Source organism: Conger conger, chromosome 7 (genome assembly GCF_963514075.1).
Source record: "Conger conger chromosome 7, fConCon1.1, whole genome shotgun sequence".
Lineage (NCBI taxonomy): Eukaryota > Metazoa > Chordata > Actinopteri > Anguilliformes > Congridae > Conger > Conger conger.
This window is the reverse complement of record NC_083766.1, coordinates 28167403-28179061: the sequence shown is the minus strand read 5'-3', so window position 1 is coordinate 28179061 and position 11659 is coordinate 28167403. Positions and strand designations below refer to the sequence as shown.

Genomic DNA, 11659 nt, shown 5'->3' with positions numbered 1-11659 from the left:
GTCTTGATAAACTGTTGAGAAATTGTTTCAAAGTGAACCATATAATTTATATAATTGACATTCCAATTTATGGAAAGAAAACAAAAATGAGTCAAACACTGGCCATATCACAAAGTGACAAATGCTGATATTAAAAGTAATCTGTGTGTAAAAATTAGTTTCAGCTTGTAGCACAGAGAACACACTAAAAAGGGTAATAATTCCTCTGTAGGAACCCTTGTTGTTGGATGCAGAAACTGTTTAGTATATCAATAATCCTCTGTTGGAAGTGCACAAACTCTGCCAAGTGTCATTGCAGAGTGAAGCCAGTTCCTGTTTTGGTAGAAACTGGTAGTAACTAAAAGTAGATCTTTCAGACTGCGTCCATCTATCCATTTCTTCTGGTCACGATCACAGGGAAATTAAGACCACAGTGTACAGTAAAGAAACACTAAAAGCACAGGCCTGTAATGTCTTCCTCCCACATTTTGAAAGTTACTGAATTTATTAACATATTCAGGTAGATTTCTGTAAATCAATGCAAAAACAACCCCGCAACTAATTAACACCTATAACAGTAATACATTTTTATTTATTAGGAACAACAGCAGCCACCTCTTCAGTAAATAAGAAAGTTTGAATCCACAGAAAACCAGACGACTCACTCACAGATGAGTTCATGAGACTGCATGGGTGACAGTCAGCAAACCAAACACAGAGGAGCTGGGGCAAACCCTTCAGTGACATCATTTCCTCATAGCCTGTGAGGAAGCAATGGGGGGAGGTACAGAACTCTTGAGGGTAACGCACATGGCTGGCTCAATATGGCTCCCCTGCAGAACTTAGCTGGCCCTTTGTCTTGAAGAGTTACACAACGGCACCCATTGAATGACCTGAAAGCGGTGGTTCACCTGCTTAAAATGGAACCTTGAAAGTACACACAGAAACTCACAATTGTACACACTCACTTACCGACATGCCCACACACTTTTGCAGTGTGATGTCTTGACATACTCACAAGACCCACTGATGAGAGCTTTAATTTATCCAATTCTCCTGTTTTTTTCTTCTGACCTTTTTTCTGATCATTTTTCTGGGCTTGTTGGGCATCTGAGGAGAGGGGGGAAGATGGGATGAGATGCTATGATTACAGATTTTCTATAAGAAATATTTGAAAGCGAAGTGTACCACCACAGTCAGCGCATTTACCCCACACTGTTTGCTTTCCAGTTATATAGCCTATAGAATGCGTCAGGTCGTAGATAAAGCGCGGTCAGCAGTTCACAGCTGTTGAAACTGCAATCTGTGTCCTAGATATTGTCACCAGCAGCACTGAGCTGCTTACGTTTTCGTAAGAACGACATTTGGAAACAAAATTTTAATTGCAGCCTGTAAAATATATAATATGTTTGTGGTACTAAAGAGCGTTTAATATGTAGAGTTGAAGACCAGTCCTGACCAGAAGAGGAAAGCGAAAACCGGCGAGCCACAGGACCCACCCTGAACCATATCTGTTGCTGTGCAGCCGTGTTTGTTGCGCGTTTTCTCACTTCTAGCAGCCGGCTGCTGTCGCTGTGTATGGTTGTTGTTCTGCCACTGGGATATGTTTTTATCTTAACAATATTCAATATAGTGGAAAAGAAGCCGTAATATTTATCTGTTATAATATTTAGCTCCGAAAAAATCTGTCCACACTATGGCTAAGCGTCCGACGTGGTCTCTCTTCGTAATCTCTCTACTGGCTGTAACTGGTAAGTTTATGCGAGAGGTGGGCCAAGCCGAGACCTAGCAGGCTTTGCATGTAGAGAATTTTGTAGCCCGTGTAGGGGCTCAGGTACTTAAAAATGGGACTGTGATATTTATTGTGAAACCTATGACCAAATTATTATTGTTGGGTCAAGACTTTTTTTGAAATGCAAATAGAGGTAGGCCAGTCTGAACGGAAAATATCTGCACAGTCAATTGGTATTACTGCCTCGCCGACAGCCATTTTATTCACAATCGCCTGCGATACCATTAGCGCAATATAACGGCTACACAACTGTTTATAGTGACTTTCTTGCCAGCAGCTATTCTGGAAAGCCGCATTTGTTCTGGCTTTGACGCTACCCCGTCTATGGGGAGTTCAATTGGTTGAAATCGCGTAGATAACAGTAGTGCAAGCTCAGCTGTTTGTTGCGGTTGCAGAATGGAAGCGGCAGATGAGGCCAGAAAACCAAAGCGTTTTTACACTGCGGACCTTAGGCTCGGAGATTCTGCTTAAAATGCGATAAATTACGTCTTAAACTCATATTTGACAGTTGCAATATAGGCCTATGTCTGAGAAATGTGATGCGTGTATCGCAGGTAATTTACTTGTACACACATTTCTTGTTCAGATTCCTCAGTCAATTTATGGAGTTTATACCTGTTATAAAGAAATTCATATAGAATATTAGAAGTTGAATGGAATAGGTGGGATGCATTTCCTTCTTTGTTTTATAATATCATACCAGAAATATCCGATGACATTAAATATGCCAAAAAGCTGAATTTGGTCTCATCTGGCCACTGCTTCCAGCTCCAATAGACCCAATTTACCAATTTCTACCGGTTTTAGACAGGATCTTATTTTGGACTTTATCAATGGTGTCAGTAACTGTTTAATTGTAAACCAATGACTGATAAAACATTTTCATTTTTATGATGACTGTCTTTTTGTTAAAAACAGCCCTTCATGCATATTTTACTAATTATGGATTTGATGCTTTAATCTGTGGAATAACCCATGCACTTATAAATCACTTTGGATTAAAAGTGTCTGCCAAATGACAAAAATGTAAATGTAAAATTGATAGATAGATCATTACATTTATATAGCGCTTTTGTAGACACTCAAAGCGCTTACAGTGATGATGGGGAAACTCGCCTGAACCACCAGCAATGTGTAGCCACCTGGGTGATGCATGGTTAATGGTTGGCATTTATATGGCACCTTTATCCAAAGCACTGTACAATTGATGCTTCTCATTCACCCATTCATACACACACTCACATACCAACGGCGATTGGCTGCCATGCAAGGCACCAACCCGCTCGTCAGGAGCATTTAGGGGTTAGGTGTCTTGCTCAGGGACACTTCGACACAGCCCGGGCGGGGAAGCGAACCAGCAACCCTCCGACTGCCAGACGACTGCTCTTACTGCCTGAGCCATGTCGCCCCCATGGTAGCTATTTTGCATCAGAACGCTTGCCACACACCAGCTGAGGTGGAGATGGGGAGAGAACAATAATGTTTTCAGCAATTGTATCACGGGATGATTAGCTGGCAGATTGAAACAGCCAGGGCTGGGAATCCCCATCACAATGTTGGTTTGCAGTGGGGATATATAGTGGGGACTATCTAGAAGATCACCCCCTACTGGCCTACCAACACCACTTCCAGCAGCAACTTATACAATATACGCTGTATTTGTCATCTCCTGACGGAGAAAGCTACCCAGCTCCTAGTACAGGCGCTCGTCATTTCCCGCCTGGATTACTGCAACTCCCTCCTAGCCGGTCTCCCAGCTTGTGCCATCAAGCCCCTCCAGCTGGTCCAGAATGCTGCAGCCCGCCTGATCACCAGTCAGCCAAGGTCGGCTCATGTCACCCCACTCCTCATTGGCCTCCACTGGCTTCCTATTGCCGCACGCATCCGATTCAAGGCCCTGGTGTTGGCATTTCAGGCTGCTAAGGGGACTGCCCCACCTTACATCCAATCCTTAATCACTCCCTACTCCCCAGCTAGACCAATCCGGTGTGCCAGCTGTGGTCACCTTATGGTTCCCTCACTACGAGCACCTGGCGGTCGAGCTGCACATTTACGCCTGTTTTCCGTTCTGGTTCCTCAGTGGTGGAATGACTTGCCTACCACTGTCAGGAGAGCAGAATCCCTCCCCCTATTTTGACACAGACTAAAAACACACTTTTCAAACTGTACCTTAGTCCTCCCTCCTGACAACCCCCCCCCCCCTTTCCCTTTCCGATATCCCTCTTGTCATTGCACTTACAATGACTATATTTCTTGTTTAGAAGAGCACTTCATGTGTATTTTACTAGTTATGGAAGTGATGCTTTAACTTGTGGAAGAACCTATGCACTTGTAAGTCGCTTTGGGGCGGCCTGTAGCGTAGTTAAGGTAAATGACTGGGAGACGCAAGGTCGGTGGTTCTAATCCCGGTGTAGCCACAATAAGATCCGCACAGCCGTTGGGCCCTTGAGCAAGGCCCTTAAACCCTGCATTGCTCCAGGGGAGGATTGTCTCCTGCTTAGTCTAATCAACTGTACGTCGCTCTGGATAAGAGCGTCTGCCAAATGCCAATAATGTAATGTAATGTAATGTAATGCTTTGGATTAAAAGCGTCTGTCAAATTACTAAAATGTAAATGTAAACTTAGTTTTCCCAGGGCATCTCCCATCCAAGTACTAATCAAGCCCACACCTGCTTCAACCATTTGGCAGGAGCTGGATGCATGATGGTATGGCTGCTGGCTGGATGTGATTGGATATAAGGATAACTTCACTGCAGCAATAAAAGTCAGTGAGACTCTCCAGCTAGGGCCTCCTCTTTAAATTATGTTATAGTAAACACCTTTTCATGCTTTTCAGCCCTGTCCCAGGACTTAGACCTGCTTGATGCCTTTGATGATGTTCCCACTAAATCACGTACGTACCTCCATTATACACTGGTACTGCATTAACTATAGGGGAATTCCAACAACTTGCGTGAATCTGTACAACAGTACTCCGCAAGCAGTTTGTGTGCAGATAACTCTAGCAGTTAAGCACCAGGAGCATAACCCTTTCATGAACACTTGTTTTTTATGAGTAATTATTTTCTTTTCATTTTTCCACAGCGCCAGCCAAACCCAAACCCCAACCTGGACCAGCAGGACCAGGAGGAGGAAAAGGTGGCTGGTTTGCATTTCCTTGCTTTTCTGTGTAATGGTGCGAGGGGGTTAAGCAGTATGTGTGCTCAAAAATGCACCTGCTATTTATAGCTTACAGTTAATTTGTTCATTCATTTTAATAGTTGTTCCTGAGTGTTCTCAAGATTGTGAACTGAGAATAAAATGCAATTGACTCTTTAAACATTCATTTAACATATGTTTTTCAATACATAATCTCTGCAAAAGGACATTACACAAATTATCTAATCAGTGAACAAGAAAATATTAATACTATTATTATTAATAATAATAATAATTTCACAAATACAACATATAACACATGCATTACTATTAACAATGTAAAATATAATGATAAGACTATAATACTGTGTTAACATTGTGCGTGAAACATTGGTTCAGACAGTTCTAGAGCAAGATGTGTCTCTTTAGCAGATTTGGACCTCTCAGACTTTCTTGACTTTGATGCGAATCCCACCAGACCCCCACGAAAGACAACCACCAAAGCTCCCATCCGACCGAGACCAAAACCCAAACCTGGTAAGAGGTGTGTGTGTGAGTGTGAGTGTGAGTGTGAGTGAGAGTGAGAGTGAGAGTGAGAGTGAGAGTGAGAGTGAGCACACCTGTGCCTGTGTCTGATTTGTCTAACTCCTTCACAGCTGCAGATGATTTTGACCTCAGTGATGCTCTGGACCCGAAAAACGACATACCAGGAGGAAAAGGCAAGGGGAGCAAAGGTATGTATATGACTGACCTAGACAGCAAGGGGTGCTGTTACTCACTCTATTTCTGATTGTGAGCAGTGCTTTTGTGATGTTAGTGAATACTGTAATATTAATATAGCAATAATATTGTAATAACTTGTGTACCTGTATATGCATCATTCTATTGAAATAGCAGTATTATGCACACAGCAGTATTTTATGAATATACTGTTGCATTTTTCGCCTGGCAGAGATAATTTCAAATGACTTTTTGACAATGAGTCAGGAACTCAGTGCCGTAATATATTTGTTTTTTCTTTGTCATCAGCTCTACCTTCATGGAAATGTAAAAAATAATTGTGTATGAAAATAGTATTTGGCTCAGAGTGAAGTGGAACTCATCAAAGATGTCTGGTTGAATTAAATGAATGGGATTTTTACTTCCGGAACCTGTTCGTCACTTCGGTACTCTATTTAGCGACTAACAAGGCGATTGCTGATATGGTTTCTATCTGGATTGCTAGTTGGAGCCACCTGCTGGTGGAATTGGTGAACAGCAGGCAGTGTATCGCCACAGGTTTAGAGGTACATCAGCTTGTAGACCCACTGATGAGTTACTCAGTACATGTGTCTCAGCTTCCGACGACAGTGGGATCTGCAGTGCAGTTTCACGCCTCTGCTTGTGTGCCCTCCACCTAATTAACAGATGACATTACAGCGAATAGGCAAGGCTGTCGGTACAACTGGGGGTTCTACTCTAGAAGGGACAAAATGGGCTCCGAATGTGTTTTTAGAAAAAAGTTAGCAGAAGTGTTTATGACATGCCTCAGCGCCAGGGCAGAGGAGTGTGTGTAGAGGCAGAGTTTGGGAGTGGCTGCTGGTGCCTGAAGGAGTGTTGTGTGCTCGTCAGATACAGATTTTGGAGGAGCGGGGAGGGTCCAAGGCACAGGAAGTGTCAGCGGTAAGGAGGTGATGAGGTCTGCTTGTGTTCTGGTGCCTTGGAGGAGTTCCCCCTCCTGCATGAGCTAAGCCAGTGTGGAGTAGACACTGTTCCTGAGGCCCAGGGTAAATACGTTTAGAAGTGCTGCACCTGAACTGCATCGTTTGGGTTTGAAGGCATGAATCAGAATGAGGTCACTTTGACTGACCAGCATCCCCTGCAGTGAGCATCAGGCATGCACATTTCTGACATTGTGACAGTTGGTTGGCGAATGCAGTTTTCCAGCAGATGCAGTAGGTCATCTAACTGAGGGGCTGTTGTTAGGTGTGTCGAGGTTGTGATGCAGGCTAACATGTGTTCATACTTCTTTTAGCTTTTTCTAAACGGGAAGGAATTATCCAATTTTGTTGTGATTTTGTGCTCGTTTTATTTCTGTTCTCTTTCCTTACGCCTAACGCACTTGTGCATTTCCCAGCCTGGCTGATAATTTATTATAATATGCTGTTTTTGGATAATAGTATTTCTTTTGTGAGAAGAGACAGTGGAACATTTATGCATGTGAGTGAGCGTATGATCATATGTTTGATATTTGTTAGCAATAAGAACATCCCAGATGAAGCTGTAGCAAGCCCCCCCCCCCCCACGGTGATGCTGCCCCCCATTACTCAGAATCTATGTGGAGCTCACACACAGTTACATGCAAACTTGCACTCACAAATACACATACACACACGCACACTCTTACTCATACACAGACACACAAGTACATACACTCACCGAGCACTTTATTAGGTATTTATTAGACTTCTGCTGCTGTAGCCTATCCACTTAGAGTTATGATGCTTTGTGTGTTCAGAGGTGCTCTTCTGCATACCACTGTTGTAATGTGTGGTTATTTGCGTTACTATCACCTTCTTGTCAGCTTTGAGCAGTCTGGCCATTCTCCTCTGACGTTCATTAACAAGGCGTTTCTGTCTGCAGAACTGCTGCTCACTGGATTGTGAAAATCCCAGGAGATCAGCAGTTTCTGAGATACTCAAACCACCCCGTCTGCCACCAACAATCAAGTCTCTTAGATCACAATTTTTTCCCCATTTTGATGGTTTATGTGGCGGCATGGATGGTGCAGTGGGTAGCACTGCCGCCTCACAGCAAGGAGGTCCTGGGTTTGAATCCCCGTCGGCCGGGGCCTCTCTGTGCGGAGTTTGCATGTTCTCCCTGTGTCTGCATGGGTTTCCTCCGGGTACTCCGGTTTCCTCCCACAGTCCAAAGACATGCAGGTTAGGCTGATTGGAGAGTCTAAATTGCCCCTAGGTGTGAGTGAATGGTGTGTGTGCCGTGCGATGGACTGGCGACCTGTCCGGGGTGTGTTCCTGCCTTTTGCCCAATGTATGCTGGGATAGGCTCCAGCCCCCCTGTGACCCTGTTCAGGATAAGCGGGTTAGGATAATGAATGATGGTTTATGTGTACATGATTGTAGTAATTATGTAATAAAGTGCTCAGTGAGTGTACATTCATACACATAAACACAAACCAACAAGCACACACACTGATCCCCCTTCTCTATCCCACAGGCAGTTCATTTTCAGATAGTGACCTCCAGGACCTCCTGGACAACAATGACTACAAACCTGACAAGGGCAAAGGTAACACAGCTGTATGAGTGTGAGTGTGTGAGTGTGTGAGTGTGTGAGTGTGTGAGTGTGTGAGAGTGTGAGAGTGTGAGAGTGTGAGTGTGAGAGTGTGTGAGAGGTGTGTACACCCGGGGGTGCATGAGCACCCATGTGTGTCTGTTTCTGCATATGTGTTGGAGCAGATGCCTGTGTGTTAGTTTACATGTAAAGTATTGGATGGGTGTTGTTGATGAGTAGCAGCTCTTGTAAAGGCTTCTGGGGGGGCCCTCTGCAAGCCGCGTTCTGAACCCCATCTCTGTGTTTACCTGCTCTACAGGTGCACGAGGGGGTGACAATATCCCTGCTGATGACTCCGGTGGCTATGGTGAGGACAGACCTCTCCGCTGTGATCATGTCTGAGGACATTATTATCAATATAATGACCAGTATTATCATCATTAGTCGTGGTAGTAGTAGTATAAATGTTAGTATTATTATTGTGTCCTCTCTCCTACAGACACCACAGCTGAGACGGGCACAATCGCGGGCATTGCCAGTGCTGTTGTCATGGCTTTAGTCGGTGCAGTCAGCAGTTACATATCGTACCAGAAGAAGAAGTTATGCTTTGGTATCCAACGTAAGAGCCCCCAGATATACACACACACACACACACACACACACACACACACACACACACGCACACACACACGCACACACTGACCCTTCTTTCTCTGCCTTTCCTGTACAGAAAATTTGAATTCGGAGTACGTGAAGACGGAGAATCCAGATTCTGTCATTTTCCAGGAGCCACCAGGTACATATCACCCCATGCTGCGTAATCAAGACCTCTACACCTAGAGTTGCATGCCCTATTAGGATTCCAGTGCAGATTGCAGGTCACTGTTAACCAGATTACACTGTGTTATTTTAACTATGCCGTGTGTCATCATCAAATGGATTAGGCAATGTGTGAATATCAGGAGCATTACACTGTGTGTAATTGACACGCAGTGTGTGTCTTGTTGTTTGACTGGCTAGACAGTGTAATAATTAGTAATAATGACATTCTTGCAGTCTGTATGTTTGGCTTCTGTACCCTGGAAATGTCTGTTTCTTTTAGTTCAGGAGACGAGGCTACAGCCCCCCAACCAGCAATGAGAATACGCTGTGACGTCGCGTCACGAACGCCTCCGTTACTGAGCTTCAGCTTGGCCCCGCCCATCCCAGCACCCACTGAGTCCTCATCCCCAAAGTCTTCCACACCCCCCCGCCCCCCACCCAAAATCCCACTGCTTTCCCTCCCAGCAGACTGCATTGATGTTTACTTAGTTTTTTGAAGTGATTTCAGTGAAAATGAAGGCAAAGTCATTACTTATAGATGGATGCTATGTTGAGTACCCAGGCCTGCCGTCCTGCACACCTCCTTCCCCAATGAGTGGGTGCCTGGGGCAAGGAGAAGTGCAGCCATTTAGATGTTCGGCTTTGATATTCCTGGAAAAGCAGAAGTAATTCTGTTAGATGGAGGCAAATCTTTCACAAGAAGGTACGGTATTTGTGTCTGAACTGAGAACAGGTGCACATTGCGAACTGATAAGATCTTAAATGACAGTAGTGAGTGGTTCAAAATATTATAATGAGAATAATTATAATGAAGAAGAAGAAGGAGAATAAGAAGACGGGCATTGTGGGTATAAAACTGCAAGTAAAACATTGGTAATGAAGCATGACAATTAAAACAGTGCTAAAGATGTTAGCATATAGCTAGTCAGAGGCAATCGTGCAAATAATGTCAGTGAAGATTTACTGGGCTGTTTGCATCGGAAATGTACTCAGATGAGCTAAATGCCTTGGTTGTGGGTTCAAATCCTGCATATGGCCCGCCTCACAATCTATGGAAGGATAATTTCATTTCAGTTCTCTTTTTGTGTTTTTGTGTATTGTGTTATTATGTATTGTGTTAACTCAGACAGTAACATTTCAGAGCTTCGTGTTTGTGTGATGCACCACATCATCTCACTCAGTGTTAACATTGGTCATGAAATCATGGAATAACCTAGCACATATTTAATTCTGCCCATTGCTGCCTGTACCTGTGTTGCCTAACTTAATTATTATTACTAGGTTTGGATGTGTATTCTTATTTATAGTTTATATCCCAAACCCCCTATCCTTACCTCCTAAACATTTACAACTCTAACCCAGCTACAGCAGAGAGGGAAGCTGACTGATGCTGATGGAAATCACTGCCATGTTTTGATGAGGTATTTATGTCTGGCTGCTCTGGAGAGATCAGCCAACTAGCGTTTGAATACCTTAAATCAGGGCTGCTCAACCCTGTTCCTGGAGATTTACTGTCCTGTTTTCGTTCCAACCCTAACCAGGCATATCTCAATCAACAACTAACTACACATGTTGTTGAGCAGGTGTGCCAAATTAGGGTTGAAATAAAAACCAGGAGCAGGGTAGGGCAGCCCTTCCATAAATACATCCTTCCTTCCTTCTAGTCTTTTTGGGGTCTGGAATGAACAATAATAACAGTAAACAATGGAAGGAAACCAACTCATTCCCCTCCTTCACTGAAGAATAATCGAGAGTGGGAAAACTTAGGGGATAGAATGAAGGAATGAAGGGTACATCTTGTACATTTCACAATTACAGATCATAATGTGCCATAGATCATTTAATTCATAAAATGGAAATATTAGTGATAGAAAAATTTCAAGTAAATTAAACTAAATAGAAGCATGACATTAATTCCATTCATCGTTCAATAAAAATGTATCTAAGCACAATGTTGTACAATGGAGTTCACACAAGGTAATGTATACGTCATAAGAGCAAGACCATGCAGTACTGCGGGTTACAATATTCAGTAATAATATTGCCTCAATGTGATGCGAATGTGAAGTGAAAAAAGATGTCTGAAATATTTCCAGAACTTTCTTCTGTTGTTGCCCTGTCCATTTTCCCGCTTCACTTGCTTGTGATACATTAAGAAGGAATTGACTAAATGAAGAACATGTATTCAGTATTGAGAAGCTGCTGTAATTACCTGGAACTTACATGACTATTCAGCTTGGGGATTCTAACTAATATATAAATAAATATAAGAAAGCACAAGTGATTTATTGACAATGTTGCAATATATTATATTGTGTGAAAAATACTAGTAAAACTAGTTTCCTGTACACCAAAGGCAATGGGAAGATAAACTACATTAAATGCCTGTTTACACCTAATTTGTGAGTGTTAATCTGCAAACTCAATAAAGTGATTTCAATTAATGTTATCACATGCAGTGATACTGTTTTTATTCTTGGGATGATTTAAAAAAAAAAATACATTCTCATGGTTTTAGGGGAAGGTTCACTAAATATATTTCAGGCCCTGAAGTGTTGCTTACAGTATACACTCAACCAAACACATACACAGTTACAATTCAGTCAATCTAGATATCTATAATTTATTATATTTTATTTATGACTGAAAATAGA

General features: G+C 42.8%; 1 protein-coding gene across 4 annotated transcripts; it reads left to right on the top strand.

Annotated features, from left to right (window-relative positions):
- Positions 1–1280: 1280 nt before the first annotated feature.
- Positions 1281–11454, top strand: LOC133132252 (CD99 antigen-like protein 2). 4 transcript variants are annotated; one of them, XM_061247585.1, is made up of 11 exons: positions 1281–1730; positions 4609–4665; positions 4857–4910; positions 5340–5447; positions 5567–5644; positions 6528–6572; positions 8127–8198; positions 8503–8550; positions 8683–8802; positions 8914–8979; positions 9286–11454. In XM_061247585.1, exons 1-11 carry the CDS (start codon positions 1676–1678, stop codon positions 9321–9323), a joined length of 741 nt encoding a protein of 246 aa, XP_061103569.1. In that variant the 5' UTR covers positions 1281–1675; the 3' UTR covers positions 9324–11454. The 4 variants fall into 4 exon arrangements, with proteins under 4 accessions (XP_061103569.1, XP_061103567.1, XP_061103570.1 ...); XM_061247583.1 differs by having other exon boundaries at positions 1283–1730; positions 6522–6572; XM_061247584.1 differs by having other exon boundaries at positions 1289–1730; positions 5343–5447; positions 6522–6572.
- The last annotated feature ends 205 nt before the right edge of the window (positions 11455–11659 follow it).